The 12,203-nt window shown below is 38.9% G+C and overlaps 1 protein-coding gene across 1 annotated transcript in view; it reads right to left on the bottom strand.

The window, feature by feature from the left end:
* Positions 1 to 5,677, bottom strand: part of LAMB4 (laminin subunit beta 4) — a gene marked incomplete at its 5' end in the record, with an annotated part of 95,338 nt that extends 89,661 nt beyond the window's left edge. The window contains 1 exon segment of the mRNA XM_081079719.1: positions 5,644 to 5,677. Coding sequence (XP_080935845.1) covers positions 5,644 to 5,677 — 34 coding nt within the window.
* Between the last annotated feature and the right edge of the window lie 6,526 nt (positions 5,678 to 12,203).

The raw sequence follows: 12,203 nt of genomic DNA on the forward strand, positions 1-12,203 counted from the left end.
CACATGCCTCACCCTTTCTCCTCAGAGCATCCCCTCCATACAGCATGTGCACGCAAATCCCTGTCTCAGGCTCTGCTTCTAGGGAACCTGGCCTGAGATAGCTTCTCAGTACTGGGACGAAGACTTGTGTACAGATACAAGGAAGGAGATCCTAATCCTGCCTCTTACACCTGTTGTTCCAACCTGATTCCAATTGATTTTGTAATCAACTGGAGAATTTAAGAAATCCTTAGGAAAGAACTTCCTCCTAAAATATGTAAATTCAATTAACCCCTTTATAACCGGGATTTTTGGGCTCGGATACACCATGGAACCAATCATGCTTCTTTGGGATAAAGGGAGGGATGGAGTTCCAGTCTGGAAGCACACTTAGCCTTGGATACTTGCTGAGCAACAGGTCTGTCATAAGGGAACTGGTCACTAGAGATAAGAGCATTGCAGGGACAACTCTATCTCAAGTGTCACCTCACTGCTCTATTGTTTATGTGCAGCCTCTGGTACAATATTCTTAAATCTTGGTTTAGTATTGTAAAAAGTATTGTAAAAGTTCTATTGTTTTAAAATGTTAAATTCTGGGTTAAGAGAACTGTTAAATCTCGGTGAATGCAGATTGGGTGGGATAACCTGAACTATTTCTTACCCGCATGGTTTGCCTGCAGGGCAGGTCTTTTATGTTAAAGTTTCACTTTTATAACCCATAACATATTAATAAGTTTGTTCATTGTTGGAAAGATTGACTAAAACAAAGTAGAATCTAACTGGGGCTAAGGTCTCAGGTTAACACACATATCAAGTTGAATGCAGATACAATGTGAGTCCACTATAATATTGTATTGATAGCTAATTATAGAAATAATTATGTTCTTTTAAAAGTATATTTGAACAAGCCGGTATAGTCTTTTTAAATTCAGTTAAAGGGTAAGAATTCTGTTTGATTCTCAAGGTAAAAACTGCGGCACTATTTTTCTCTTGATTGCCATTCAAAGCACAGACATGATAATTTTGCAGAAAAAAAATAGATCGAAAGACACAGGACCCAGAGTAGCTAACACAATTCTGAAAATCACTCTACTTGCTATTAAGGCTTACTGTATCGCAACAGTAAAGAAGAGAGTGTTCTATTGGTAGAGGAATATATACCCATTGAACAATGGAACAGAATAGAGAATCCAGAAATAGATCCATACAAATATGCCCAACTGATTTTTGAGGTGCAAAGGCAATTCAATGGAGGAAGGAGAGCCTTTTCAACAAAGAGTGCTGGAGCAATTGGACATCCATATGCAAAACAACAACAAAAAATGAATTGTAACCGAAACATCACGCCTTATTGCAAATATTAACACAAAATGGATAATGGCTTTAAATGTAAAATATAAAACTATAAATCTATAAAACTCCTATAGCACATAGGAGAAAAACTCTGGGACTTAGGATCAGGCAAAGAATTTTGAGAATTGACAAGAACATGATCCATAATAAGAAAAATTGGTAAATTGGACCTCATCAAAATTTAAAACTTTGTGAAGAGGCAAAAAGGCAAGACACAGACTGGGAGAATATGACTGCAAATCACATATCTTACAAAGCGCTGGACTGAAAATATGTAAAATGTTCTCAAAATTCAACATTAAAAAGCCAATCCAAGTAGAAAACTGCAAACAGCATGAATAGACATTTCACGGAGAAGATACACTGATGGCAAATAAGCACCTGAAAAGATGTTCAACATCCTTACTCATTAGGGAAACGCAAACCAAAACTGCAATCAGATAGCTCTACGTACCTATCAGAATGGCTATTATAAAAAAATAGCAATAACACTAGATGCTGGAGAGGATGTGGAGAAACTGGATCACTCATCCTCTGCTGGTGGGAATATAAAATGGTACAGCCACTCTTGGGAAAAGTATGTTAATTTCTTATAAAACTAAGCACGTGCTTATTGTACAATCCAGCAATTGCACTCTCGGATTTTTATCCCAGAGAAATTAAAATTTATGTTCACACAAAAACTGTATACAAATGTCCAGAGCATCTTTATTTATAATAGTTCCAAACTGGGGACAACCCAGGTGTCCTTCGACGGGTGCATGGTTAAACAAAGCGTGGTGCATTCATACCATGGACCAGAACTTGGCAGTAAAAAGGAGTGAATCAGTGAAACATGCGACAATGTAGGCCAATCTCAACAGGTGCTATGCTACATAATTCTGTTTCTTGAATGATGATATTATAGAGATGGAGAACAGATTATCAGAGGTTAGGGATGGAGGGAGGGAGAGAGGTGGGTGTGGATATAAAGGGGTAGGACTGGGGATTCTTGAGGTGATGGAACTGTTCTCTGTGTTAACTGTGCTGATGGTCATATGAATAAAATTGCATACAATTAACACACACATACACACACAGATAAGTGCACGTAAAACTGGTGATATCTGAATGAGATGAATGGACTGTGTCAATGTCAATTTCCTAGTTGTGATATATACAAGACATTACCATCAGGGGAAAGTGGGTGAAAGGCATATGGGATTTTTCTGTATTATTTCTTACAACTGCATGAGAACGTGCAATTATCTCAAAATGCAAAGTAAGAAAACCCCAAACAATCCTCTTTCTCTCAAAATCACCACATCAGCCTCTAGATGGTGAATCAAGTAAACCCCACACTCTAAACTAATATACACATGACCAGTTCCAGCTGCTCTTATATACTTTTCCCTTGAAACATAAAAATTTATGCCAAGACGCGATTTCAACAGACAGGAGTGAGAGGATTGGCCTAAAATGAAAAATAATTACTGGACTATGAACGAAGCGTGGTTTCTCCTCTGTTTTCTCAATTGTAAAACTATAAAGAAAGAATTTTTTTATGGAATTGTTTATATCTAATGTATTTCTTTCCTTTAACTTGTCCTCCAAAAATGTGGGCTTTTGAAAAATAATATTCTTTTCTTATGTATGCATTTCCCATATAAACTATTCTTTTAATCTGATCATTTTGTGGATTATTACAGGGCAGTAATCATAGATAGATAATAGTTCTACAGCTAAGAATATGATACATAATGTCTCGTTTCTCACATTGATTACCAAATGTCAGTTTGAACAGGGAATGGTTTCTTTTTTTTTTTAATTAAAGTTTATTGGGGTGACAATTGTTAGTAGTTACATATTTTCAGGTGCATAATTCTGTATTACATCATCTATAAATCACATTGTGTGTTCACCACTCAGAGTCAGTTCTCCTTCCATCACCATATATCTGATCCCCTTTATCCTCATCTCCCACCCTCCCTCCCCCTTGCCCTCTGGTAACCACTAAACTACTGTTGAACAGGGAATTTTCAATTTTCAATCTCATTGCAAAGATTCTTATTCTAAAACAAAGGCACACCACTTCATACACTTTTCATTTCATTGTATAATAAATGGTCCTAGATTGGTTAACATGTATTTTTTCTTCTATTCACCCAACAATCCAAAATCAGATCTCCTTTTATTTCTTAGAATTGGCACCTAGGACAAATAACTGATCAGAAGTTTGGGCTCCAATAGACAGAGGCTTTTTGAAACAAGGTCAGGTATAAAAATCTCTGCAATTCTATGTGGATTAACTGAGATTTCCCTTCCAGGGATTTATTCTTTTAGACAAGTTCCATCCTGAATTCTTTTGTTGGATTGTTGCCTTAGAGATTTAACTTGTTTTTATAACCTGACTTGGCCAAACTTGTTTTGATCAGATATGTACTTTTCAGCAAAAAAAGTATTCTAGGACTTAGGGAAATTGAGCTATTATTATTCTTGTAATATTCTAAGTGAACTTCTGGTCTAAATTACTTGGCAAAAAGTGAATAGAAACATAAGTAGTTAAGGCCTCATCCCTGAACATAGACAGACTCAGCAATATCCTTCCTGGGTTAAATATTTCAGCTGCCAGATTATATTAGCAATAGGTTGGAAATGATTCAGAGAATAAAGATGTTTATGTCTTTAGAAAATCAATATATTCTTCAAATCCGACATACAACTTGAAGATAGGATCTTATTAAGAATGAATGTAGGAGATTTGGTCTTTTAAAGAAAATGTATAGCAAATGTAAAGTGAAGGATCATTTTGTAGAAATACTCATTATTATATAATCTCTCAGTAATTTTGTATATTGTTATAATTTTCTTAAACATGTAAGATGTTTTCATATACTTTAGAGTGTGCTTCAGAGTTTTAGAGGCTGTAAACCCATACATACATTTATGTACTCACACATTTATTATGGTAAGAAAATGTGCAAAGAAAGAACATTAGATGAAGTTTGCAATTTGCATCCCCAACACCTGGGGCCAATGCACATTTTATGATTCTTTCTCCTTGTTTTCCTTAGTCAGAATGCAAGACAAAATGTTTAAATAGGTTTCAGTATTTATATAAATGCCTATGATCAAACTACACACCAGTAAATGCCCAAGCTGATGACATGGGGTTAACCCAGCTGGTAAATCGACCATAGGTAACCTTAGAGATTTGGGTTACATTAGGGTACCTTGGATTTAGAAATCCAGGATCTTTTGCAGTTCTGAAGCTAATTTAGTTCTGAAGAGCTTTCCTCCAAAGAGAGGGGCCTTCTGATTGAGGATCTCTGAGCAACTGTGGAGAGATTTAGAACTTCGGCAAGGTGTAAATAAGTTATCCTCTGTCCAGGGAGGTGCAGTGACCCTCAGGGGTTGCTTCTGATTTTGAATATTGGTTTAGTCCCAAAGAGAATGGCCAAGGCAGATGTAGCTTAAACAGCTCTTCTTTGACTATCTGAGTCCAGATCTAAAGCTCATAATTCTCAGGGAGTGATACAATGAAAGAGTCTCTGCTGCTACCGGCTTGTGACTCACCTTGCTGAGACAGGGAATTTTCAATAGAGGACAAATGAGCATTTCCCATCTAGAGCTGTTTTTTCCTCCATTACCAGCAAATCTAACTGGGAAATCGCCTCAGCGTTTAAAAACCGGCAAAATTAAAGGATGAGATTCTGGAAGTTGGCGGCCACAAAAAATTCAGCATGAATCTTTGAACAGAAGATTCTAAGCAATTTAGTTAGTACTTAGTAACCAAAAGCAGGTCTGTTACAGTCAGGATCAAAGAGAGTACTTATTGGACACATCTTCTCTATGACTAATGTAAATTATTCTCAGCTTATTAAAAGCCAGCAGAGGTGTGGAGAATTTGGCCTTTTAGCTCAGAGCTGCAGCTTACTTAGAAGAGGGAATTTTGCCCGTAAATCGTTCATGAGACCTCATCACTGGGTTAAGTGCAACATTCAAAGTAGAGCCAGTTTTAAAAATTAAAATGCATTATATTTGTAAATTAAGACTCTAACAGTATTTTACTTTCTTTAGTATCTTACTTTCCTTACTTATCTGCTGATGCTAATATTCCATTAAAGAGTGACAGAAATAGTTACGCGTGGATGCTAAAGCTTTGAGCGAGATTTTTTAGTTGTTGACACAATTAGACAACAGAAGAGCTGTGCAAACATATAGTCGCTGTGTAGAAAACAAGACGTGAATGTGTTATTAAAATTATTTCTACTAAATGTTTGAGAACAAGTCAATACAAACAGAAAATGGATTTTGACAACTAATACTCACCAAGGTGCAAAACAAAGGTCAGTTGAAATTGCATCCTTTTGTCAGGAAACGATTAAGTTGAATTCTGCTAGGTAAAAAAAGGTAAAATTAGTTGCTGATAAACTCAATCATTGCCATCAATTTTCAATGATTTGAAAATTTGTCTGGTTCTTACCTTTTAAGAATACAAAATACCTATAATGCCCAATTCCTTAAACAATAAGAGTGCGTACAAATTTTACATATGATTGTTTTCTATTTTGAAATCATAGAATATAATCATTTGTAGGAAATATAATAGGAAACAAATATAGTTTCCCTTGCCTATTTTTATGTTAACCTATTTTTGCCCATCTTATTATTTAGAAAATATTTAAATTATACAATGAGTATGTACTCATTATTGAAAAAAATAGAAAAATCAGACAGGCAAAAAAAGGAATTATTATCCATAGTACCATCACCTAGAGAAAGGTGGTTAATATCTTGCTTTAAGTTCTTCCATCTTGCTCTAAGTTCTTCCATGCTTTTTTCCTTGCATGTACATATTTTCCAAAAATATTTATGCTTCTTTCAATCAATGTATCCCAGACATCTTTCTGTATCAATAAATATATTTTTACATTAGAAATTTTCAACCTAGTGAGGAACATCAGAATCACTTGGGGGCTTCCACAAACCAAACCTGTGACCATTTTTTAGATTTGGCTATGCCCCTCTGGACAGAGCGCCTCCCCAGGTCACTATTGTGGGAGCCCCGATATAGATGGGAGTATACATGTATTAACACCTCAGTGGGCTGGGAGGAGAGAAGGTAAAATGCTCTTCTCCATAAGTGTTTTACATTACTGGATAGTATTCCTCTGAAGGCAGGAATCAGAATTTATTTAACAAATCCCCTATTAGTTGATGTGTACTTTGTTTCTAGTATTTTCCTGTTATATTTTTGCTAAATCTTTGTTCATGTCCTTAATTATTCCCCAGGATATATTAAATGGAGTGAAAATAATGAATCAAAGTGTGTGTGTGTGTGTGTGTGTGTGTGTGTGTGAAGCTTTTGACGTTACTGTCAAACTGCGATTTGGAAAGTTTGTCCCAATTTACATTCTCACCAACAGCCTATGGGAACAGCTGCTGACCTGAGCCCTTACCAACAGTGAGTAGTAAGAATTTTTAAAGCTTTGTCAATTTAAAAAGCAACAATTATACCTCATCATTATTTTAATGTATTTATTTGAATAGTAGTGAGTGTAAAAATATTTGCCATGTATTTGCAGGTGAGAATTACGTTTGCCATTCTGGACTTCAAGGCTTTCCCTAGTGAATCTTTGCTGATCCTACTAATCCCACATCCTTGCCCCTCTAATCTCACAGCCCCAGCACTCCAGCACTGGGACCCACTTCCTGTTGCTGAACCCTCTCCTCATGCCATTTCCTTTGCCTTCAGTTCCACCCTCCAAAACCCAAATGCCTGCCTCCTTATGAAGTTTTTTGAGAAGTGTTTTGAAATGCCTGATTTCAGGCAAATTTCCTATTCTGTGATCCAAGCTCTACACAGCCTGAGGTCATTTTGGGCCTCCGTTGTTGTAAGAAAATGGCTGAGAAGTAGCCCTTTCTGAAGCACCTCCATCTGAAAATGAGCTATATCTCATAAAAATCCTGCAGTTTTGGACCCGTAACCTCCTACAAGACCTGGTGAAGACGTATAGGAGATCCAGGATGCTGGAGAAGGTCCGCTCTCTGTGGGCCACCTGACCCTGAGCACGTTGTCCAGGTGATGAATTCCTGTTGCCTTTTCCTTGGTCAGAGCACTTGGCTTCGGTCAGTTACTAGCTACACTTTTGATAACATGAAGTCCCCAATCCTGATATTGTCCTGGATTCAGAACTCCTGCCTGCAGGTTTCATTCTTTCCTTTTGAAAGTTGAAGAATACTTTATGGTATGTACATGGGGAGATTTTAAAACTATCAGTGCTCAGGCCCAACCCAGACCAAACCAGAGCCGCTGGGTGTGGGACCCAGGTGTCGATGTGTTTAAGCTGCTCCCCAGAAGATTCCAGTATGCAGCCAGGGGTGAGAAACACCGATGGTCACAAACACCTAAAACTCACTCATTTGTCACATATACCGGCTCTTCTGGATGCCAATCTAAGAGAAGGGCATAACCCAATGGTTCCCAAACTTTGCTGCCCAGGTAACATTCATACCAATTACATCAGAATATCTGGAGGTGGAGTCCTGGCACCAGTATAAAGAGTCTAGGTGATTCCAATACAAGGTGTGACAATTAAGTTCTCGAACTTTGTTGCAACGATGCTGGTAACCTATTTTGATATCAGAGGGATTATTCATTATGAATTTGTACCAACTGAATACACAGTTAACCAAGTTTACTATTTGGAAGTGCTGAAAAGGCTGTGTGGAAAAAGTCAGACGACCTGAACTTTTCTCCAACAAGTCATGGCTCTTGCATCACGACAATGCACCCCCTCACCTGGCACTGTCTGTGAGGGAGTTTTTAGCCAGTAAACAAATAACTGTATTGGAACACCCTCCCTACTCACCTAATCTGGCCCCCAATGACTTCTTTCTTTACCCAAAGATAAAGGAAATATTGAAAGGAAGACATTTCAATGACATTCAGAACATCAAGGTTAATACGACGACACCTCTGATGGCCATTCCAGAAAAAGAGTTCCAAATTTGCTTTGATGGGTAGACAGGTGCTGACTCCAGTGCATAGCTTCCTAAGGGGAGTACTTCAAAGGTGACTGTAGTGATATTCAGCAATGAGGTATGGAGCACTTTTTCTAGGATGAGTTCGCGACCTTAATTGTCCGACCTTAGATGTAGCAAAGTTTGGGACCTACAGGCATTATCATGGACCAACGTGCTTAGGCCAGAAACTTGAGGGTCACCTTTGATTTCTCCTCCTTTCACCCTTCAAATCTGGATTTGATTTTCTCTCCTTAAACAGTGGTTCTCAAACTGTGGCCCATGGACTTAGTCAGGTGACCAGTTCATCCTGGTTTGCCTGGGACTTTTCTGGTTTGGGTACTGAAAGTCCCCAGGCTGTGGAAATCACCCCAGACTGACCAGCAGTATTAGTGTCACGTGGGATCTCGTTAGAAACACAGATTAAGGAGCCCTAGCCCAGAACCTACTAATTCAGAAACTCCAGGGATACTCTGCTTTTACAAGCCCTCCAAGTGAGTCTGATGTACGCATGCTCAAGTGTGATAAACCACTGTGCTAAGTAACTCGCAGGTCCTCACTGTGAAAATCACAGCTGCTGCTGCTTCTCGGATGGCAACTAGCACTACATGAGAACCTACTGAGTGGCAGGAGCTCTCTGAGCTGACTGGGTGGTCCGGGGGGTCCTCCAGTTAGACGCCACAGGCCCAGGCTGTGGTGCTGTGGTGCTGGGGTGCTCAGAGTGGGGGACAGGTCTGTTCCTGGCTGAATGTGCATGCTCTTCTTAGAGCCTGTGCAGTGAAGGGCTGCTTTTTCTAGCCCCTCAGTATCCAAGAATGATTGCTCCATTGGAATAGAAGCTTTTATATTGTTCATAAGCTTCTAGTGAGAAAACAGAACAAAAGTTTTTTTTTCTTTCATATATGAGGTCTCTCCTGTGAAACTTCTCATCTCTCTGGGTGGGGGTATTCTTATCTCCACAGCTCTTATTACCTCTTTTAAGACATCAATACTTTTTATTTGTTTGGTGACAGCTTTACTAAACAATTCACACACCATAAAATTCACCTTTAATGTGGATTTTAATATATTCACAGAGCTGTGTAACCATCCCCACTGTCTAACTCTAGAACACTTTGTCACCCAAACAAGAAGTTCCATACCCTTTGGTACTTACCCGCCGTCAGCTTCTTCCCGCAGCCCCTGGCAACTATTAATCTACTTTCTCTGGATTCGCCTATTCTGGATACTTCATAGAAACAAAATCATAAAATATGTGGGCCTTGTGACTGGCTTCTTTCAATTAGCCTATTTTCAAGGTTTATCCTTGTAGCAGGTATTGGTCCTGTGTTCCTTTCTATTGATGAATAATATTCCATTATACTTATATACCACACACTGTGTCCATTCGTCAGTTTGTAGATATTTGTTTTTCTTCTACTTTTTGGCTATTGAATAATGCCGCTATGGATATTTATCTACACGTTTTTGTATGGTATATTTTTTTCATTTCTCTTGGGAAATACATAGGAGTAGAAACATTCTGCTTTAAAAAAAATGTATGACCTTGTCTATACCTTCCTAATATTAGGTTGGTGCAAAAGTAATTGTGATTTTTGCAATTATTTTTAACCTTTTAAACCGCAATTACTTTTGTACCAACCTAATAGATTATAAGCACTTGAAAGCAAACATTCATCTTTTTGTCCCTGGAAGTACTTAGAAAAATATCCAAAGCATTTGTTGACTTGAATTCATTGTAGTTTGCATTTCTCATGTTAAAATACGTCAGTGTCTAACCCTGACACTAAGTGCATGCATAGCGTTCTGGCTTGATTTTTATTTACTGGCGGCTCCACTAACCTCCCTTCATCTGTCCCCACCTGAGGGCCTGGGCTGTGCCGGGGAGGCGCCCCTCCCTGCTGGGGCTGCTTTAGCCTTGGTTTTCAGATCCCTGTATCAACTGCCAATCCTGGGTATTCCCTGGGGCTGACCTTTCTCCTGCTTCTTCCCCCACAGCCATATTCTGTGATTTCTACTTCTAGACTGTTTCCCCATTTCATATATATATATATATATATTTTTGCTTTCCAGAGCCCCAGTGTGAAACTTCAAATCTGAAATTTTAAATATTGTAATCGGAAGCACTTAGGAGGTAAAGAGGACTACTGATATAATCAATCATCAATAGTCCTCTTTTTTTTTTTTTAATATCGTAGCTGGAAGACATTCTAAAGGTGTCATTCATTCCCAGTCCTTGTCTCTATTTAGAACTGATCTGAGAACTGTGCTTTGTGAACGAATCCTGAACCACATCCTGTGAAGGATGTATAGCTTTCAGGATAGAAGCTCAGGCCTGTGACCCAAAGCAGTCACAACATGGTGCTCTGAGGGGCCCAGTGGGAAGATGGGAGAAAAGGGCTGGGGTCCCTTTCCTCCACCCAACTAATGGGAGTAGCCCCAAAGGAAGGCCAATAGTGGGGTTTAAAATCCTTTAATCTAACTACGTCCGAAGAATCCCTGATTCACAGTGAATGAAGAGGTGAGTTAATTCTGGTTAATTCAGGCTGCTAAAAATACTTACTCTGAAATGATCCAATAAACTGTGTTAAAGGGACTTAAATCATCCCTGATTTTGTTACTTCTCTATGTCACGTTGCAAGTGGTCTCTGGATTTCCTGTTACCAATTAATTCCTTACATCTCCCCTCACTCACTTCTACCTCCTGAAATATAATTTCCTTCCTTCTCAGTGAAGACGAATTACGGCTAATCCTCGTAACTGTGCTGCAAATACTTAGGCTCCTCTCAGCTTTTCTGCTTCTCAGAAAAGTGTTGTGCAGTGGTCTCAACAGGTTGGCTTGCTCGGCACGGAGCCTTTGTCAACGTCTGCAGATATTTTCTGCTGTCACACTAGGGAAGGGGGATGATACTGACATCTAGTGGTTAGAGCCCAGGGATGCTGCTAAATGCGTATCCCACAGTGCACAGGACAGCCTCCACCCCCTAACAATTATCCAGCCTCAAATATCACTAGTGCTGAGCATGAGAAACCCTGCCGGTGGCTTCAGTACCCATAGCTCGGGCCTCGTCACCCCACCTTCATTTCCATAAGTTGCTCAGTTCTAGTCTTACTCTGTGTTTTCTGTTTCCCATTTCAGCTGATTTAAGCCCCAAATTAGATGAGTATTATAGTAAGTCTGGCAACTTTTAGAAGTTCTGTTATCTGAAATCAACTACACAGGCATTATAAAGCCCAGCTACACACATACAGCACAGTTTCAGGCATTGTGGTACTCTCATCCATACCTTCCTTCATCAAGCTGTCCGTTTAATTAGGGCCCCTTTTCTGGTTGGTTTACCTGAGCTGACATTTGCAAAGCCTCACAGGGGCTACATGAAATTCTTTTCTTGCAAAATTCATTGGCGAGTTTAAGTGACATATTTTAAAGTAATTGGGATGAATAAATATAATATTACCCCTTCTTTGGATGAAGAGCATATAAATGTATTCACAAAGGGGCTGGGTGCATTTTGGTCATTGTTTAACGAATGATGCTAGATGATGCAGGTCTTAAAGTGTATGAATAAATAGTTGCAATTAAATTAAAATGTTGTAATACACAGTAAAATATATGAGACTGACAATAACTTTCTGGTGTCGCTAATTGAGTTTAATTCACTGATAGCTCATTAACATCACCTCATCTGCCCTCACTTGGGGCTGTGCTCGGGCCGACATCTTACCAGAGTTATGTCACTTTTGTCAAAACAATGTGGATGAAACAGATGGAGACGTGAAGGAGGAGCATATAATGTCAGACTGCCTGGTTCCCAGTCTCACGGGTGCAAACGTCTGAGAAAGAGCCCTGCCACAGGAAGAGCATG

Source organism: Rhinolophus hipposideros, assembly GCF_964194185.1.
Source record: "Rhinolophus hipposideros genome assembly, chromosome: 18".
Taxonomy (NCBI): Eukaryota; Metazoa; Chordata; class Mammalia; order Chiroptera; family Rhinolophidae; genus Rhinolophus; species Rhinolophus hipposideros.